This window comes from Zychaea mexicana (assembly GCF_025766255.1).
Source record: "Zychaea mexicana strain RSA 1403 chromosome Unknown BDB00scaffold_152, whole genome shotgun sequence".
In the NCBI taxonomy this organism is placed as follows: Eukaryota; Fungi; Mucoromycota; class Mucoromycetes; order Mucorales; family Lichtheimiaceae; genus Zychaea; species Zychaea mexicana.
This window is the reverse complement of record NW_026516815.1, coordinates 63,433-84,188: the sequence shown is the minus strand read 5'-3', so window position 1 is coordinate 84,188 and position 20,756 is coordinate 63,433. Positions and strand designations below refer to the sequence as shown.

At 41.1% G+C, this 20,756-nt stretch overlaps 4 protein-coding genes across 4 annotated transcripts; 3 read left to right on the top strand and 1 right to left on the bottom strand.

Annotated features, from left to right (window-relative positions):
- Nucleotides 1-4,437, top strand: BDB00DRAFT_965478 (retinol binding protein receptor-domain-containing protein). The gene is made up of 17 exons (XM_053129783.1): nucleotides 1-251; nucleotides 324-360; nucleotides 458-564; nucleotides 642-683; nucleotides 797-972; nucleotides 1,054-1,251; nucleotides 1,326-1,434; nucleotides 1,532-1,631; nucleotides 1,745-1,809; nucleotides 1,891-1,980; nucleotides 2,063-2,564; nucleotides 2,662-2,719; nucleotides 2,807-2,984; nucleotides 3,272-3,673; nucleotides 3,799-3,821; nucleotides 3,940-4,173; nucleotides 4,260-4,437. The coding sequence occupies exons 1-17, from the start codon at nucleotides 191-193 to the stop codon at nucleotides 4,362-4,364; spliced, it is 2,487 nt and encodes an 828-aa protein (XP_052973406.1). The 5' UTR covers nucleotides 1-190; the 3' UTR covers nucleotides 4,365-4,437.
- Nucleotides 4,438-6,475: 2,038 nt separating this feature from the next.
- BDB00DRAFT_151366 (casein kinase II, regulatory subunit) lies at nucleotides 6,476-7,906 on the top strand. The gene is made up of 4 exons (XM_053116249.1): nucleotides 6,476-6,643; nucleotides 6,745-6,939; nucleotides 7,017-7,129; nucleotides 7,243-7,906. Coding segments are annotated over exons 1-4 (753 nt in total). The 5' UTR covers nucleotides 6,476-6,642; the 3' UTR covers nucleotides 7,687-7,906.
- A 1,066-nt stretch (nucleotides 7,907-8,972) lies between these two features.
- On the top strand, nucleotides 8,973-10,031 carry BDB00DRAFT_894066 (uncharacterized protein; the record flags this gene model as incomplete). Its single annotated transcript, XM_053128500.1, has 3 exons — nucleotides 8,973-9,067; nucleotides 9,135-9,337; nucleotides 9,410-10,031. Coding segments are annotated over 3 exons (672 nt in total), but the record flags the coding sequence as incomplete, so codon positions are not given.
- Nucleotides 10,032-10,046: 15 nt separating this feature from the next.
- Nucleotides 10,047-11,719, bottom strand: BDB00DRAFT_792912 (uncharacterized protein; the record flags this gene model as incomplete). Its single annotated transcript, XM_053121167.1, has 3 exons — nucleotides 10,047-10,815; nucleotides 10,890-11,370; nucleotides 11,446-11,719. 3 exons carry the CDS (start codon nucleotides 11,717-11,719, stop codon nucleotides 10,047-10,049), a joined length of 1,524 nt encoding a protein of 507 aa, XP_052973403.1.
- Nucleotides 11,720-20,756: the final 9,037 nt, after the last annotated feature.

Sequence of the window (20,756 nt, the reverse complement as noted above, 5' to 3'; positions counted from 1 at the left end):
AAAAAAGTTGGTGTTACTCGAAATAATCAGCCACGGCAGCCTGTCGGAGGTTCAGAAGCGGCAGGACATGTGCAGTTTCGGTTGTCATAAATCAATTTCCCTCCTTTTTAAACTACTTGCTGATCGTATGCACCATGAAGCTATATATATATGAGCCGACATTCACTCTTTAAGTTAGCTTCTCTACTTGATGATGATTTTGATAATAATACTGGTTATAGCCATATGGCTCTCTCGTCTGGCTCATGCAGGTCTGTTAAGAAAGATTAACAGAATGGGTAGACTCATTGTCTAACCTATTGCTTATTCTCTATATGCATTAGTTGGTTTTACTACTCAATGCTGGGAGAAGTTAAATGGGTAGGCTACATTTGTATAGTTTCTATCTACCACATCCTTATAGTTTTGGCTAACACAGCGATATGTCACTGCTATGTTTATGTCTGCTTTATAAAAGGAAGGCAAACTTGCTCAAGGATGGCTTATGCCAACAAATAAACCAAGATGATGATGGATGGCAAACCTACCAATCCGACGATTGGATTTATTATCCACAGCAGTATGGTACTAATATTAACTTATTGTTGTATATAGTGACCAAAAGACAATATTATACAACAATACTAATGTCCATTATAAAGTCAATGTATCGTTAACGGAGACAAAGCTATCTGTTGCCAGTGGTAAGTAGTGGAAAAAAAGGAGCAGCCTTTGCTAACTGGAAAAAAATGATGGAAGAAAATAATTAGACCTACAACAAAGATTTTCTCATATTGAAATGGCAATAATGTCGTAGTGGGTGGATGCTGTGCTCCTAATCGCTGGAAACCGGCCGGTAGTGTGTTCAAAGATGATGGTGATTCTTATGAAGAAACCGGCGGCAAGATAGTAGGTATTTCCGATGCTCCTCTTGTACAAACAATTGCTGTCAACGGAGCATATATGCACTACATGACGGATGACCATGCCATGGTAAGATGATGGGCTTCTTCTCAAAACTTTTGTAAAAAAGATTATATTTATCGATCTTTTTTATTAACTCGACCCGAACAGAATTTTACTCTATTGCCTTCGGTGGAAATGGCCGACAAGCAATCAATCTTCTATGGTCTTGCAATTGACCGAGCAGTGATCATCACTTATCAGTATCGGGACGCAAATAGGCATCTCTTGGGTAACTATTCGACCGGTGTGCTTCGTAATGATCGTTTGGTTGAAGATGTCACGCTACCACCACACACACGATATATTGTTAGTGACTTGTATCTTTTTCCGCTCAAATCCACCATTATTGCACTACTCACGATAAGAATTTCCGTATGTAGGAAATCGCATTGTACGGATCTCGTGCCAATCCCCTTTGCTTTTCATATATATATGCTGGCCTTTATGTAGACAAGGCTAAAGCTACTGTGACGAAAATTTGTTCAACAAGTAAGCATGAGATATTTCTATGAGGAGTGACGGTACCCTGTGCCATTTTCAGTAATGGATAGGTGACACTAACACAATACGTACAATTGATTGCTAGTGGCGACAATCTTGCAGTATCTAGCTCTTGTCAACTTTATTCTCGTACCGGCATGTTTCGCAGTAATGACTTTTGTACTGTCTTCATTTCAGTTTCCTCCGTAAGTCACATTGTAATGAGCAGCAATGCTGTTCTTTTGAACTAGAAAACGAGGAGATGTCTTTCACCAAGTAAAGAATTATTTTATCCTAACTTGCCACATTAATAAACAAGTCCTGTTCGGTTTCTTTGTCGTCAGCCCTCTCACCCACTCAACTTGTGTATCTTCATTGCTATCGGTAAGTACTGAAGCCTCATCTGACAGGTAAAAAACACATCCCGATTGTCTAATATGGTTTATGATAACGATCATGAACAAGGTTCATTCATATTCAGCCAAGCATGGAATTTGATCAACTCCCAATCAAGTATTTTTGACGAGTGGCTTCCTCGGGCAGCAAAGATTATCGGTAGGATCCAACGCCATGATGTGCTACCGGAAGAATTAAAAGGCAAAATGCTGAGAGCTGACTTTGTCGCTTTGATCATTAGAGCTCTTCCTTTCATTTTTCCTGTACGCTGTATATTTTTATCCGGTTTTTCTTTGTTACTCAGCAACCTATCGATCCCGTACGGCCAACTTGCTCGGGCTCTACACAACGCTAGTGCTATTTGGTCTTCGTGTCGTTATCGACCTACCTTCCTTTGTCATCACTTACGCGCGCGATGTACCCTTTCTCGTACTCAGCATTATTATTGCAGCACCAGCTATTGTCGCCTATACAACAATTGTTGTATTCTTCCTGATTCGCATATTCACGTTTCGTTCATGCACTCTGTGTCGTTTGAAGTTTCTGGAGGTGTCTGATATAGAGGAGCAATATGTCAGAAAACTATTTGGACATAGAGACTTTCAGAGTACTCCTATACGCCGAACATGGTACTTACGAGTTTATAATTGGCTGACTTCGACTAATAAGCAACAACAATTTCCGGATCGTTTGTTGAGTATGGATACCGTACGTTGGTTTTTTGGAACTGATAAATATGTTCGGTAAGTTCCTGACCATTCTTTCATTGTGACTATGACTATAGTAAAGCACATATGTACAATGCAAAGATGTTGAATACATAGTGGTTTTGTTTTACAGGATTCCTTTTGCTGTAAAGGCGTCGCTCACGCTTTTACTTTACTGTTTAGCCCAATTGGTGAGAAAACAGAAATTTGCTGATCTTTTCCTATTCCTTTTGTCTCTGAGCAACATTTTTTTAACTTACAAAGTATTAATTGTATAGATTCCTGTACTCCTTGTTCAGATGGTGGGCGTCGGGGGAGTCGTTCCAGTGCATCTTTGTGCTTGGTCACCTTATCTCACACAACTGCAGTATCATCCCGATCCCATGACATTTGCAGTCAAGTCATTCATGCTGATGCAGATCGCTGTTTTTGTCGCCACACTTGGTGCCGGTGGATGTAAGAATCACAATTATGAATGTACTACCAGTACTTGAAAGATAATAGACTCATGACGCTATCGAAAACCCTCCAGTCTGTATGATTTATGCATTAGGAATTTTACGACGCACGACCAAAGATATTTTACGGCTTCGGCGTGGCAATTATCTCCTATTCAAAGGCAAAAAGGATAACGAGTATACTATCGTCTTTTTCCAATGTCTAAGCAGTGGAATCAAATGACAGCTTCTCACTTCTTTTCTCCTATAGTATTGATCTTGATGATGCTATCCGCTTCCTTGGAGTATGCGTTGGGTTTGGGTTCACAGGCACGCTTTATTTTATGCTTGAAGTATCTTTGATCGGTACCGGGATTGCCATGCTCATCCAGCTTGACCATCTACGGGATGCCATCCTACAACGCGTTGGCTATGGTATCTTCGTGATGAGTTTCTTTATTGCGTTTGTCGTTCAAATAATCCAAAAACGCATAACTAGAATGCTATTTATCAAGAGTGGAACTCGATTCAGTCTTCAGAACCGTGCTCCTCTTCTTCATTATTGGTACTTTATGATGTTTACGTCCATGACGCGTGCCTTGACTTCCTACATTATCCGGACATTGAAATTGGTCTTGCGATATCCACTGTTTAGTTTACGTGTGGATCGAAATGCGGAAACATGGTCAGTGCGTCGTGGTGATGGAGGTAATGTCACTTTTTTTCTCAGTTAAATTATACATTATCAACTGCTATTTTTAGCATTACTTTTCTTCTCTCTTTCTCTCTTATTTTACTCGCTAACTTTGCTGGATTAATACATGATATGATAGGCTTTGTTGGCTATTGCGGCATGGTACGTGATGACAATAATAAAAGAGTCGGATTTTCTTTATAGGCAGTATAGACAAATTTACCAATTTGCCCTTAATCTATGACAACTAACTCAAAAACATGACGAAACATGAAACCAGCTACTAGCCGAGCATGAATACAATAATCCGATCATGCTCGTATTTCTCGAATGCCTTTTACCATGTCTTACACCTCCTGAGAAAGACGTAAAATCATGTCCAGCGCATCAGCGCGATCCAGAAATGTCATCAGGCGCTGTAGCTGCATATACTACTACTAACGATAAATACCCCATCGCTTCACGAGCCAAAACGCGCTGGTTTTTGGCTTACACCTTGATCAATAATCCTATGGTAAGTTTGATTTATTGCACAAAATTATTTGCAGCGTATCGATAAGAGACATGCAAGGCTAAACATAAAACATTATATGATATAAGCTGCGACGATCTCGAAAACGAAAACAGGAAAGCGATAGCCCTAATAACGATAAAAAGAAAAGCCAGCAAATACAAGACCTTTGTGGGAACAATGCTCTTGATTAAAATTGTGAAGTTTTTTTTTCAATAGTGTTACATCATAGTTTTTTATATCCATGTCATTTACTGTAGTTTTACGCATATTTACGTGGTGTTGATATCTTCTCTCATCAATGAAAAAGAATAACGTCTTCTGTTGTTTATTTATTTGAAGAGGCCCACGCGTGTGAATAGTGCTGCTGCAAGCACTGACAGGATCACATTATAATTATTATATACGTAAGTTCCTAGTGACGTACAGTATCGTAAATCTGTAAACATACAGAGATCGACGAAGTACAATAGCTGAGACGCAGCTATGCTTTTGTCCGTTTGAACGAAGTCCATGGTCGATATCGCATTTTTCACGGCGACCATATATGTATGTCAGTTAGTCTTGTTCGCCAACGAACCCATCTTTTGGATTAACGAATTTGGGCACAGAAAGCTGGACGAATTGGAGATCAATGTAGTATGGTATTGGTTGAAAGACTTATTCATGCATGATGACGCCTCTCGACTGTATGGCAGTAAGTTAACCACAAGCAGCTTGGTGGTATAGACTGTTGCAAGACGCTTGCTGGTACCTCCACGACTACTATGTGTGTTTCTTTACGTTTCCTCGCAAAGGAGGCTATTTCGGAACAGCTGTGCTTTCCAATGAAAGAGAAAATGTCTATATGCCCTTCATGTATGAGCAAGCAAAATATTTCGCTTATCCTTATGCATATACGTCTGCCACCCTCGGTCCAACAAATATAAAGCCATCTTCACGCTCAATGCCATATATGCGTGTTGGTATGTGCCCTGTATTAGTCTATCAGAATCATCATTCGAAAAATAAAATTGAGATTGTAAACAAATTGTATGTACTGTATTAGTAGCATTAGTACCACTGGCAATTAAAAACATTAACCATGAAAGGTTATTGTACATCATGTATGGCTGATATCTGACTTGTAACGCCCAAATTGGCGATCATTTGAGCCACACATATTAACCTCGGTAGACGAGATAATTCCACGACCTTGTCTGTACGTTTATTTTGTACATGTATGTTGTGCGTAAACAAATTGGGTGCTATCTTCTCGTTGGATCAGAGAAAAAAATTCTACATGGTCACGATACACACACAAACATTTGGTTTTGTATTAATGCATGGTTGTCGAGTCAGTGTGGAGCTATGTATATAGTGGTCTTGTCGCAGTATACTCTTCATATTACCTGGTCCTGGTAATCGCTTTGTTGTTGTTCTCTTCAGGGATATTTGTCACAAGCATTTACCGCGTAAAAACGCTAAATTCATTAGAGCTATATTGTGATTCCAGGGCTTTGGAAGCAGCATAAAAAAAACTTTAAATAATAAGATAGTTCATTATTGCTATATCTACGGTTTTTTATAATTATTAGGTTATGTGCTTGGTTTAACCTATCAACGGAGAAGATGTTTAAGAATGCATCAGATAGAGCCAGTTATATCGCAGATAGTGCAGCTCTCACGAAACAACGCCCATTTAAAAAAACCACGAACAAAATCTGTTTTATAAATTTGAGATGATATCAGCTATTTTACAATTATGTATAAAAGTTACTGCCATATAATTATTTGAGCTGAATGTTCCATCATTGCCTCGCTAACTCGGTTCTAATAACGATACTACATGACATCAGCACTTAGCAGCATCAACCCAATAGAGACCTAAAGTCCGTAACCAGCACATATAATACACACGTCTACTTTCATACATCTGACTAAGTTTTTAAGTCGACAACTTTTTGCTATGTAGCAGTATGGTACAACACCGAATGAGCCACTTAACGCAGTTCCGGCAGAGGAGAGAAATAGGCGATTTTTCTGGTCCGCCAGACAGCACGCACAAAATTACGAAAAGATTTTGGAGATTTTATAGAGCTCCCTCTCTTTTCTTTGCAACAGCGAATCTCGCGCCCTCCGAAAACCCTTTCAAGTAGCCAAAGTGAAAAGGTGTGAATTATAAAATGGAAAAAACGACAGCGGTCAGCATGTGTACGTTTTGGTGTCTCGACATTCTTTGTCTCGATCAACAGATGATTCGCCCTCCTTCTCCCACTTGGGGAAGGCTGGGGTGAACAACCTTAACGCACTGTGTATGAATCCATTGATAGTCGTTACTATCATCATTAAGCATTGGCTCGTGGATTCTGCAGATCGCTGTTTGTCTTTATAATAATCAGTAATTTTTTTTCTCTCTGAAACTAATCATCACTTTATAGGTTACCCGAACAAAGCGAATCGCAACCGGAATCGACTGGTAAAAAGCCCAAGAGTAAGTTATCAACAAGTAAGAAAACAAAAGAATGGTTGAGAGGAAAGAAGACGTACTATGTATACAAGCTGTAATACTAACACTGAAAACGCGTATATTAGTGGACGACATGAGCAGTGGAACAGAAAGCGACTATGCAAAGTACTGGATTGATTGGTTTTTGGAAACCAAAGGCAACGAGTATTTCTGTGAGGTGGACGAAGACTATATCTTGGACCGATTCAATCTGACTGGCCTGAGCCAAGAAGTGCAACAATATTATGCTGAAGCATTGGATATGATCACTGACAATCTGGGTAAATAATGCTCGACAGATGCCGTTTCGAAACAAACGTACGTTACTCACTGTTATCATGTTATGCTATATAATTAGAAGAGGAATCTCTGAGCGATAAGGCACGAGAACAGATTGAAAAGGCTGCACGACATTTGTACGGTTTAATCCATGCTCGTTTCGTAATCACTACCCGCGGGCTTGCTAAGATGGTACATTATCTCCCCTCATTACACAGACCTGCACCTAAAAAGAAGAGAAAGAACGAAAGGATCGTGTACTATGGAGAGAGGGACTAATAGTCCGTAATCTTTTAAATGCGTAGCTCGACAAGTACAAAAAGGCAGATTTCGGCCGTTGTCCTCGCGTGCTTTGCAACCTGCAACCATTGCTGCCTGTAGGCTTATCGGACGTGCCACTAACAAAGACGGTCAAGCTGTACTGTCCACGATGTGAAGATATTTACAACCCAAAGTCGAGTCGACATGCATCCATTGATGGCGCCTATTTCGGTACCTCGTTCCCACACATGCTTTTCCAAGTCCATCCATCCTACATGCCCACCAAATCGTTTGAGCGCTATGAGCCACGTATTTTCGGATTCAAGATACATGATATCGCAGAGCAGCACCGGTGGCAAGATCGCGCACGGGAAGAGTTCCAAAATAAACTCAAGGATGACGAAGATAAGTCAAAGACGGCCCCACGTCAGCCTCGGTTAGTTGCAACCACTTCCGCAGCATCTCAAAAGGTGGAAGGAGGAAATTGATAAACGGATCTTCTGTTGCTGTTGTTGTTGTTGCTCTTCTTCATTCCCCACCTCCCCCATCACCAAACTCCTTCAACATTTTTCATGTAAGCACGCTCGCGCATACATTTAAAAAATTAAAAACAGCCTTTCGATTTGCCCATGTCTTGGAAAGAGAGAGAGGGCGAGAGAGGAAAGAAACTTTAAGGCTTCATTATCCCTTGTCGATCTTTATCATTTTCATGTTCTGTGTACCTATGAGGAGTGCTTTCTGCTGTAGATCCGAGAAAAAGGCATGTATTCTTGTATATGGGCTTACTATCAGCTCACGGTCGATTGTTTTGTTACTATAGAAAAGAATGAGTCACTTTTTTGGGTGCTTTATTAGACATGAGTGGATTCCACTACCCAACAAAAAATCAATTTATCAGCAGCAGTAAGCAAGAGATCGGCGCATTTTCAATCCAAGAATATCTTGTAACCCCACCTTTATTATCTAAGACAATAACCAGGGAGAGAAGAGCCATGGGCAACTCGAATTCCACAGAAAACAATCCCAAAAACGATTCCGATCGAGCAAGCAATGGATCTGGCAATACCAAGGTAGCCACAGCATCGTCGTCAGTGACCTCTGCTACTAGTGGGTATCAATTCGAAAAACATTCACCAGCACCACCCGTTGTCACCACCGCAGCCTCTTCCTCCTCATCGCATAAACAGCGCCATGCTGTGCCATTTCGACTATCAGTAACGACTGTGCCTGATAATAACAGCGATCATAACAGCAGTGCACCTCCTTCAGCAACAACCCCTAGTGGTGATACCAATATGGAATTGCCACCGTCTTCACCTAACGATCCTTCTGCGTCACCGATAACTGCCACTGCCACTGCCACTGCCACCACCAGTACTCCCACTACTACAACCACCACAGCAACAAAAGCAGTACCGCTATCAACAGGAAAATCGGGCTGGGTATCTAGCACGGGTAACGCCAGCCCATGGTATGGCGGCTCCTTATCTTCGTCGACCTCCTCACACCATCGAAGCGACTCTGTTCGAGGACCATATTATCGCACGCGCGGGATGAGTATCAACCGAGAACAAGAAATAGAGGAAGAGCAGTTTCCGCAACAACAACAGCAGCAGCAACAGCGTCTGAGCCGGAATCGAAGTACTGTCCACCAATCCAAAGGTAATTTATTATTATAATACTTATTAATAATATTGTCATTATTATCAGAAATCGGAAATGGAGAAAGTTAGACATATATAGTCATTTATGCTGATGATGATCTTTTTCAGGTGTGCCAACAATCATAAATTGGTCTCAGGGAGGACAAAGTGTTTATGTTACGGGCACATTTAATGGATGGAAACACAAGATCAAGCTTGTCAAGAGGTAAGATTATAGACACATTTATTAACAATAATGAGAAATTTTGTTACTAATCTGCGTTAAACCGTAGCACACAAGATTTTGCAACCGTATTAGAACTTCCTTCTGGAACCCACCGTCTGAAATTCATTGTTGATGATGAATGGAAATGCTCAAACGAAATGGAAACCGCGACTGATCCAGACGGCAACCTGGTCAACTATCTGCAAGTGATTGATGAAAACGAAGATTCGTTTGATGAATTAGGAGGCAGCAGTGCAAGCACAGCTCGAGGTAATGATATGATAGCGACAGCAGAAGAAATGCACGGAAAGATCTCTTAGATATATATTGTGTGTCGAATAGATATCCAATCACGATCATCTACACCTACGAGCGAATACACGTCTGAAATCCCTCCAGATCTTTTGGCACTCGCTAAATCCCTATCCGCAGAAGAGAATGATAATAGATGCGATCAAGGCAGCACTAGCAATAGTAGTACCATTGCCATGGAATGGGATCAACAACAGCCGCCCTCTTTACCCCCACATCTTGAGAAAGTATTGTTGAACTCTCAAAACCTTAGCGACGAAGACAACTCGGTATTACCAGAACCCAACCATGTTACCCTGAACCACCTATATGCAAGTTCTATCAAAGACAATGTCATGGCACTGTCAACCACCACACGTTATCGTAAAAAGGTAGAAACAAACCATACATCTTTTTGTTTTTGAGAAATGGAGATACAAAGCGTGGTTTATTGTACAAGGATCTGTGTATACTCATTTTTTTTCTTCATATGTATATGTGTAGTATGTTACAACGATGTATTATCGACCGGTAGTCCCGAAGCAATAAAAAAAATGAGAAAAATACAATTTAAACATAATAAACGATTCGAGAAGAAGAGAACGGCAATTGGTGGTGGAGATGGCGATATTATACGATGTGAGATGAAGAGGACATGACATAATGGCGGCTAATGATATTGTTATTATTACAACTCAAAATATTCAATGATATTTTTCATGCGTCCAGACCCCTTTCGTGAATAATCAGTCCATTCTTCGATCGAATCGTCATCCATCCATTGTTGTGTATCTTTGAGTTCTTCTATTCGTCGAGCGATACGTTCATCGACAATGCGACCGGTAAAGCTGCTTCGTCGTGCACACACACCAGGCTTACCGGCAATGAATAGATCTGCACGAATGGCCATGAGCTTATCAATGATTCCGAGGACACCACTGTCATGGTTCGCCAAGTCCTTTGATACCGGTAGCACAGTCCAATTTGCAGGTGATTTAGTCGTATCAGTCATGTCGCTTTCTAGGCTCGTCACCGTCACTTGAAAATTGCTGTACAGGTAATGGATGGCTCGATGGTGATAGATCGTCAATGAGTCTGGCGAAAACGATGCCGATGCCGGAACAAAGCCCGCCTCGCCTTCGGTTTTTTTGAGCGTGTCTGTCGTGTTGTCTTTGACGGCTTGGTCTACAAATGACGGGTCAAAGATGTGCGGATAATCGGTCAAGAGGAAAAATGTCGGTTGAGTTGTGAGGCCAAGTTGTCCAGAACGGTCCTTGATGAGCTCGCCCAATGACTCGGCACAGCCTACAAGAGCTTCGGCAGGTTCAGCGCGCTCGGTTCGCCAATGGACAGCCAGATAAGGTGACAAGCTGGTGGCTAGTTCGTCAGCCATGTTGGTGATACGTTCATTGTATGGGATGGGCTCTTCAGATGCAGGGTGTTGAATGAATGGGAATCTGCAATAGTAGCAACAGTATGCGGTGAGCTTTACTCATTCATCTTCAAAGCTATTCGAATGTGTAATCCATACCTTCGATCATAGTAGACGCTCATAACTTCAGGTGCGTTGTCGCTATCGACCCTATGTTCCTCCTTCTCGGTAAAGAAATCATAAAAGATTTTCTGATACTTTTTGCGACGGCGAACATTGCCACTGTCGTGAAGATAAATGCTCTTGTCGGGCCAACCGGTCGAATCCATGAGAGGCGCGAAACAGTTGTTAGTTTCGCCGATCTGTTTATGGTCTGCGCTTAGATGGACATGGAAGGTTTGGGATGTGCTGGGAAAGCCGACGGCTTTACGTTCCTTGACCCATGCGGAAAACTTGTCCAAGGAGATATGTGAGAAATGCTCTGCATTGTCATGTGCCCACGCCTTGGAATAATAAAATGTAAAGTCGTGCTCGAGACAGGCACCCAGTCGGGAGCCACCGACATTGGGAAGAACAATGGTGCGATTCAACATGCCGGCCATGAATGCAAGTTGTCTGAAATGCATTTGAGCTTTGCTTTCTAATACAATGTATTGTATATGATGCAATAATTTTAGTAACGTGTGCTACCATACGAGAGAAAATATCGATTTACCTTGTTCCATGATAAATACGGGAAGCATGAACCTGCATGGCCCCCCGCAGTATTTCTGGTCAATGTTATCTAATACTTTGGCTATCCGAGGGTCGTTTCTGTCATACGACGCCGGCTGTATTGCTGACTGTTGCTGCTGTTGCTGTTGTTCTGCTGGAGTCGTTAATGGTCGCAATGGTTGGTCATTTGTGGAATGCCATCGGTAGACGAGGGCTGTTACACTGACTAAAACAAGCGACAGTAGGACGAGCCGTAACCGCTGATAGGTGGGCATGTGTGTGTGCGTATAAACGGATGTAGTCGGGAAGAAAGGAGAGAGGGTTCTTTAACGAAACGAAACGGGGTTTAGGAAGAAGAGAAAGGAAGTAAAAAAGAAGCAAGTCTAAAAAACTATAGTTTTCCAAGACGGCTAGCAAATGATCGTGGTGGTGGTGGTGGTGGTGGTGACGATGAATATGATAATGTTACTATTTGAAAGACTGTAACCTCTTTTGGAAAAGTAATCATCTTGGCAAATACGAACACGCTCTGAGAAAGAAAAAGTTCCCGTCCATCGTCCCTCTCTCGCGTTATCATTGACTGCATCGGCAGTTCCGCAAAAAGGTCGTCGTGTCGATCCCAAACAGACGATCACATTCGTCTTGTACGACTCTGCGATCCCATCTCCCGCTCGTCATCCATGATATGAAATTTTCCTTTTGCTTCCGCACACCACTGGGAGAACCAAAAATGACCGCGGTCAATAACACTTACCAGTACAACAAGTAGTCTCGCAGGAGCCGGTATAATTACAACTGCTTGGCAGAACCAGCCTCTTCTTTCCTCCTTCTCCTTGTCAGCTTCTCCTTTCACATCCACGTTTCTCTTCTTGGCTGCCATTGGACATGTGTGAGCATGCTCACAGGTATGCTGTGATTTGTTAGTACACACACCACCCTTCTTACTATAAATAACCTTGTGTTGTTTCTGATGACCATCAACAACAACAACAATAACAAAGCTTCTACTCTGTAACCAACAACTACGCTTTAACTGATATGTTACCAAAAAGCAAAAAGACGATGGTGTTATTGCCACTGTTTGAGCTCTCTGCTAACAGCCGATTGGAATAAGCAGAATCTTCTCTCAGTATATTTGGCTCTTTATTATATTGGCTCATTATTATAAGCTACTCTAATTATTATTTCACAGCTACACTTTATGAAGGGGAGCAACACAGACAGTTCAAAACCCAGCATAGTGGACTTGGGGGAGGAAGGGTTGCCATGGAAGAAAGTTTTCTTGGGGGGAGTGCGGAGGTTTCATAGCGTCATTGAAGATCCTTTTCGTTTGTGTAACAAGTGTGGACAATGCAAGTTTCAGTCAGTTATTCTTAGGCTTCTAGGCCCCCTCTACATCCTTTGCCGACGCAGAACCTTGAATTCGGATGATTGATTATTGTGGGTGATATAAACTTTGGGACACGGAAAGGTGTATGGATGTTCCCTTCTAGATACTTTATCGAACAATGCTACCAAATGAACGAGCTAAGGAAGCATAGGGTAAAAGTGAACACACTCTCGATGGAAAAGATGGCCATTAGTTCCAGCAGACAGCAAAGCACATAGCAACCACCACTTAATAAACACACACCATTGTATGTCATTAGCAGGGATTTACAGTATATTTACATCTAGACGTGTCAAATTGAGCCGCACTGTAACTATCATAATTATTGTATTGTATGGACCTCTCGGCAAGCATCAGAATAAGCTCTTGTGGTTCAGGAGGCAGGCTCTTAATGATCTCGGTTAAAAGACAATCATTTGCAGTATATAGCGATATGGTGCTCCTCTCTCTTTTGTATGACACTCCTCTGTGTGTATTGCGTGTCGGTTATCAATGCATGATCCGAGGTCAATGGATATGTGCAAAAGAGTAAAGGTTTCTTCACTCTACAGAGTAGGAGTGCAAATAGCATCTTGACAAGCTGATTTCTAATCCTCGATTTTTTTCCATGATACAGTATCAAAAGGCAAGTTGATTGATGGTACAGTACTTTTTCTAGTACACTTCGTACTCATGCAGAATTCGATAGTAGTGGCCCTTCGACAAGGACACCTTTTTTCGCACTGATTTGAATCCTGGTGACCACGAGTGGTCCAAGATTCAAATCCAGATTCTTTTCTCTCAAAACATTATTCGATGTTCCTTGAGAAAGAACTGCTGGTGCTTTGGTGTTGTTGTTGGTGGTGATGAGGTATTTTTACCTCAAAAGTCATATGCATAGAATTAGATCGGTTTCACCAATAAGCCAGCCCTGTGGAAAGGGATAAAATAATCACTTGCTTGTTCTGCGCCTAATGTTTGAACCCTGCGTTTTGCAATGATCGTCGGAATCCATCCATGCTCACCAAATGTAACAGCAACAAAAGATAAAGAGTATGAGAGCATATCATAAATGCAAAACTAAAAGAGGCTATCCACAAGCGATGCATGCACGTATTGACAGTTATATATGACATAGCAGTTGGCTTTTTCGACTCGCGCGATGACTTACAATATGTACGAGTGTTTTTTAATTAAACACGAGATTGAAAAGAAACAAGTGCCAGTAAATATGAGTAAGCCCAATAGTCAATAGGAGAAATAACCCATGCAACCTGTCTAATAGCAGTTTTAAACGCAAGAATTGCCTTTGCTGCTTAATGTACTAGCATTACATACGTAGCAGCTGGAAAAAATTCGTTCCTATCTATTTCGACAGGTTGCACCATTTTACTTACTCCTCAGTTTCCTGAGATCATCCAGCCGCGCAGGTTTGAGAGCAAGACTACATATATCGTGCGTTTACAGACTATTATTTAATCGTGAGAAAATGCAATCACGAATATCCTCTAGTAACAAAAGGTTGTATGGCTTGCAGGAATCATGGCACTCGAAACAAAACTCGGGATACTATATCTCGTGCATGCTGCTACAACAGCCTGTGCGGCAAATTGCAGTCATCATGTTCAATTGCTTACTGGATTTGGGCGCAGATACTCAGTGCGATACATACAGTGACTGTAAAGATGTTAAAAGAGAGGAGAAAAAGAAGGTTTTGGGAGACCGTGTGCGGATGCTATCCTTAATCTCAAAGCTACCAGGTGAATGTGCATCATTGCTTAATCGTATTTATTGCCTTGTTGCAGTATCAAATGCAGTGCTGTTTTAGGTGGATCCGGTTGTCTAGGTAAACTGCTGTACATGTGTTTAGCCAAAGCTGGTTCCTGGTCACTCTTCAATGGTGCTCCTATGTAGCATTGGGCTTTACCATATGATGTCTTCGGTAGACCATTTTAGGAAACAGTTAAACAAACACCACTCTGCAATCGACACCAGTATAGAAGCATTGTAGAAAGTGACTACAGGCAGAAACTGGTTAAAATGTACCTCAAAAGTGATGCTCTACTACTTACTTCCAAGCAGTCTACATTATTGATGTTCGTAAATGTAAGAAAGCGCAGCATCATCGAAATTCCGTATTTGAAGAACTCGTGATGTTACGGCGACTAATATATACCTTCTTCTGAATTTGGATAAAGGTCACAATGAGATAACGTTCCTTTCGCGAGACATATGGTGGCAAGCCATTGATGAAGTGAGATTATGTTTTCACCGACGCAACTACTCTATTGGTGGTAGTACCTATGGTGTAAAACCGAACTGCCATACAATTCAAACGAGTCTTACGCATACCATGGCGCTATAAACTTCCTGTTTCGCAATCAGTAGCATGGAAGCAAGGGTAGAGTGGTATCCCGTGATCGCGAATATATGTTTTAGCGGATCGTGTAGACTAGTCTACAGTAATCGGGGCTAGTGAGCGAGTCCAGCGGACTGGCTATATCAGAAAGTAATAGCTAGTTGACACTTCAGCGGACTCGCCAAAAGAACTTGTAGAATAAAAGGATAGCTATTGTCGGACACACTGTTTGTCAAAGTTGACAGACTCTGATAGACTCGCTAAGATTATATGTGAGTCCTCTAGCAATAGCTGGTCCCCGCTTGCAAAAAGTTGGACTCGCCCAAAAAAAAAAATAATTGGGAAAATTTAGCGAGTAAAAGCTGGACTTGCTCTAGATGCAATATTATTGTCATTTTCTTTTTTTTGTGTAAAAATTGGGGAACGAATGGGAAAAGAAACTGATCATTCTTTTAAGAACTTTCAGCTCCCCACTCCTACTCCGAAAAGTAGAAGCACGATGTCAACCCGGCGATAGCTCGAAGGCCCCCGACACAGTTGGAATACCACTGCTGGCTTTATTCACCGCATCCAATTCGTTGAGAAATTTTTTTTTTGGAGCGAATGGCACAATTTATGGGCAACGTCTGCTATTGAAGCGACTTGTGGGTCAATTTTTAAATTTCGCCTGCATCGCTTTAACCCCAATAGAGGCCCTTCCTGTCATAACTATTCGTTGACCTCTACTCAATCCCTCAACATCTTTATCGTCAATCATCACCCAACTTATCAACCTTCATGAATATAAATGTAATCACTCGACTTGTTCCTTGTTTCTTTCTCATCATCTGGTCTCCTTGACCTTCCGATATTCTTCTTGCCTTGACCTAGATTCATCTCTCCTATGTCTTTGGCTTGTCTTGTTTTGTCGTCGCTTCCGGCTCACTTTATGACGCATGCCTGTAACACTAATCTAAGTGCCCGTGTATGATACAGCCTTCGAACATAGCTCTTCCAAGTGCATGTCAGCTGCAAGATTGTGAGAAACAATGAGTCTGTTTGTAAGAGATTCTCTCACTCTGTAACCTTTAACTACCAAGAATAACTTTACCACAATACAAGCCTTTTTTTATTAGTATATGTACAATATCAAAACTGACAATTACGTTAAACACACAATCTGAAACCTGGTTGAAAAACTAGGGCACATCGGTGTGCTTCTATGGGTAAATCTATTATAAGCGTTGGCTATCCAATTTGTCACTGGGGATTCTGCGAGATGATTGTTTTTCATAGGCAAGACGTTTTTACCAGACAGCAGTGAGAGGTCGAACCTACGACCGTTTGAGCATGCTCAGAAAGGCTAGAAATGTATTTTTGAGGTTAGAAACCACCATATATAATTTTTTTTTCAGGACGGTTCATCATATCACTAGAACTAATGCAGCCGATTACGACTGACTACAATATCGTCTTTCAGATACTTGAATACTAGTATGATAGGTTGATACAGAAACGCCATTTTGGCCATCGCGCATGGTGCCGAGTTGCGTCTGCTCCTTAACAGTGAAGCGCATATAGCTCTTGCTCTAGAAACAATGATTTAACAAATGGAACAAAGGACATCAGCGTATGCTGTATACCTACCAGAAAAACAAACTGGGTTTGATTATAGAAAGTAGCGAAATCATGGAACGTATAACTCTATCTTATATCCACGATCTATACTTTAAAGAGCGGACGCATAAGAGTAACGCATCACTCGGGGACTCTACGATAATCGCTTTCAACGAACAGAAGCGCTCCAATGATTTGAAGCAATCAAAAATTGCTCAAAGTTTATCCTTGGGGGAAACTGCAATTGAAACGGCGATGGTACAGAACAGATCACTTCCACTGTCTACAGTCTAGTCAGGGGTGGGCGTAGGATAAATGAGAGGTAGTGGGACGATCTATGAAGATTTAAATACAAGAACAATTGGTGAAGTGAGGAAGGAGATATAGGTAAACTCATGTTGATGATTCAGCAAAACTAACCTTGCGCAAAATAAGCGAATATATTCGTTCCGGATGAAGAGTCGGCAATAATTATACCAATATCTTTTCCTGTAAGTATGATGATACTTTTAAGCAGTTTTTAAATTCTTACGGCTGGATAGATTGACGCACTATATATGATCTCGCATTAAGAAGTTTCATGTAGTAATTTCCCAGATTTCTCATTAGATTAGTTACCAGCTTATGAAGGAATACTTGACATCTTTGAAAGTGATGAACAGCAGCTGCAAAAAGTTAGCAAGACCAAAATGGTGGCATACAAATGTATACCGAATTGTTTGTCCTTTTCCTACATACTTAAATTTTGCGCACAGACACGATGTGATTAAAGCAGTTTTATACTTCGACAATAAAAAGATGAGTACCCTGTAAACGTCAACAGGAAAGTTTTTTCTAGCAGATGATGAACGATGAACGATGGACTGAACATAGCGTGCAGGCAAAATTTGTCATTTCCTACTCTTATCTTGCTCTTACGACATCGAAATATTGGTGAACGGTTTTTAGACAATACTAAATTATACTGTCGAACAGCGGCATAGATATAATGTTCATGCTAAATACATGTTTCTAACAGAAATCGACAAAGTGTACGACTGCGCTACCAGCATTTTTTTCGTAAATAACCTTTGCGAACGCAGCTAAACGCTTCTTTTAAAATGATATAATGGCCCAAAAGTGAAAAGAATGGATGTGTATAAAGTGTTTTTTTATTAGCGACAGTGAACGCCAAAGAAAAAACGCAGTCAATGTTACGAGCAAGTCAAATTTTGGATATCCTGCATGAACTCGAAGCTCATAATTTACGAATACGTATTTCTCAAGGTCACCACCGTAGGTTTCGGCTGATTACTCATTGAATATAGGCACCTGGGGTGCTTTCTGGATTTAGTGAGCTGATTTCAATTGGGTGTTGTTTCTACAAGCCAACACCATCTTAAAGTTACCCAAACAGCGCTCTATCGCATTCATCATGTTGACTAGGATGGTAACGTTTGCGTGATCGGCGGATGAGCATGAAAAGTAGCGCGTGTCAGACAGAGCGGTGAAGAATCACAGCGACTGTAAACATGGATTATACAACACATTTTTGAGCTTTATCTGTGTTTCTTGTGTCCAGATCCACACTACTTGCGAAACGAGCTATCAAAAACTGCTGGCGGCAACGTGGTTAATACGTTACGCACTGGCAGCAAAGGATCCATTTCACGCAAGAAGCATGCGATATGCGACGACATGATACAGCCCTAATCACTATCCACATCATCTGTAGAAAAATTATAGTGGCGAACACGCCTCTAATACTTTAGAGCACTGGCGTTAATAACGAAAGCTTGAGCATTCATAGAACTTTTTTTTTTTGGGTAAAGACTCTCACTATAAACACTATCTAAGAAGTGTAAGCTGCGCTCAGCAGCATATGCATGAGATCAATGCAAAGTTAACACTCGCTGATATCGTCGTATAATACAATCTACCAATAATTGAGTGCTTCGTCAAACTGTTTCCCGATATTGTTAACGTCAATTTAAAAACTTTAAATTTGTTTTAGAAAACTTGCATACTTCCTTCTTTTGCTGATTTTGCTTTAAAATTTGTATATGAGTACTTACCGTCATCGTCACCTCATCGGCAAGAGTTCGTGATCGACTGCTGCAGCTTAAGGCGTCTTTAATCATTTGGCCCGATATCAGTGTGCCTTCACATACTCAATAAGACGGGGCGTTGAAGCGGAAACCACTGCTGTGTATGACGCCATTGCGAAGCTATAAATCTCAAAGACGTCTCAAAGGAAAGAAACGTCTTCCTGATGACGAACGCTTTTCGAGGGATGGTCGATTTGAGCTGGATCGCAAGTATTATTGCCATGCGTTTAAAAACGCTTATTATGGACAGCTACCTACTACATACTAAAATGACAAATCATAGAACCCACGTATAGATCGAAGCACCATACTAGAGATACATACATTTTCGTGGCGGACATCAATAACGGAGCTTAGAGAACTTACAGTATCATATGCAAAACATCAAAACACCGTCGAGAAAATTTCTCCTCAGATTGTTCTGACACTTGCCAGAAGAAAAAACAGCGTTTTATGATATTATATGGTGTTATCCGTTCTCTCTTCATCAGTGTTGGCAATACTCACGTTGACCATTTTTCACGGACAGTGAGAATGTACATATTCACGCGTGAATAATACATGCCAAATCAATTTTCACGCGTGAATAAACTTTCCTATACTTATAAATGGACTCTGGAGCCTTTGCTTTCTCTCTCTCTTGCTCTCCCTTAAGCATTTCCAATTGATGAAGGTTTATTCACGCTGGAATATTCACGTACATTTTTCACTTTTTCACGGCGTGATTATTAGCTCTCCGAATATTCACGGTGAATAATCCAACACTGCTCTTCATATAGTGCCATCGTATATTATCCGCTATCTGATCATATCGTTCTATTGCAGCTATATAACACTGTTCAGCAAAAAACACTTCCCTGAGCATCTTCGTTTCATGAAAGCAAAGATCATTAACCTTGGCCAAGCCTCGTTGCTCAACTGTATATGTACACGGTCACTGTATACAGGACAAACTAGCTTCAGTAATAGTGCATCGTCAAACACCGCATTTTAACTATATATAATATCATATTTATCAGCAACGACACCAAAAGACGTACGAGAAATTGGGGCGCTTTCAATATTTGGTTCATCAAACCACATCACAGGCTTTTGCAGCAACAAGAACAAGAAGCTTAAGAGCTGTGCGCACAGCAATTGGCAAAATACAGCTATATCGAATTGTTTTCTCTGCTCTTATTTATTTTTCGGTAAAGGTGGGGCCAGGCCATTGTCTTTATGCATTTTGTGTGTCGCTTTTATATGATAGGCGCATGAAAAGCAAAATATGATTTTGTCTTCGCTGATCCACTTGTCAACTGATCAATGAGGGAACAAGGTTCTTTTTTCAAACCTTAAGAATTATCAAGCACTTGCTACTATAACGTCGGGACAAAGGTTGGATATACCGTGTAGTGACCATGCAAACACGATTTACTGCTAGGAATATGTGTTTCCTCTCTAAGCTCTATCATGGGAACTGCAGGGCTGAAGTTATCGATGGAGCAACTCACAACCACAATCTTTATGGTTTGTATTGCGAGGTTTCATGTATCTTATCTGCACGAGCATTTTCATATGATTGTTCATTGACACCTGAGAAGAATAAACCAGGTCCGACGATAGTAAGTTCAAATCACGAATAGGTCAAAGTAAATTCAGCAATATGTACTTTGCCTACCTTCTTTTGATGAAGCGAGCAACCTTCTTGAGAAGTCATTGGTCGTATCAGTAAACTCGTGATATCCAGTGTATGGCTCCCGAAGGTAACAGAGTTGCGTTGAACTCTGTACCTGAATTCGGAGTGTGACAAGGAAGTTTATTTCCAAATAAAAACAGGTTCCACTTGCTGCTTTCTCCTCCTTGCCAGGACGTCAACCAACCTACCGGAGTAACTGCAAGGACCCATCTAGCAACACCCA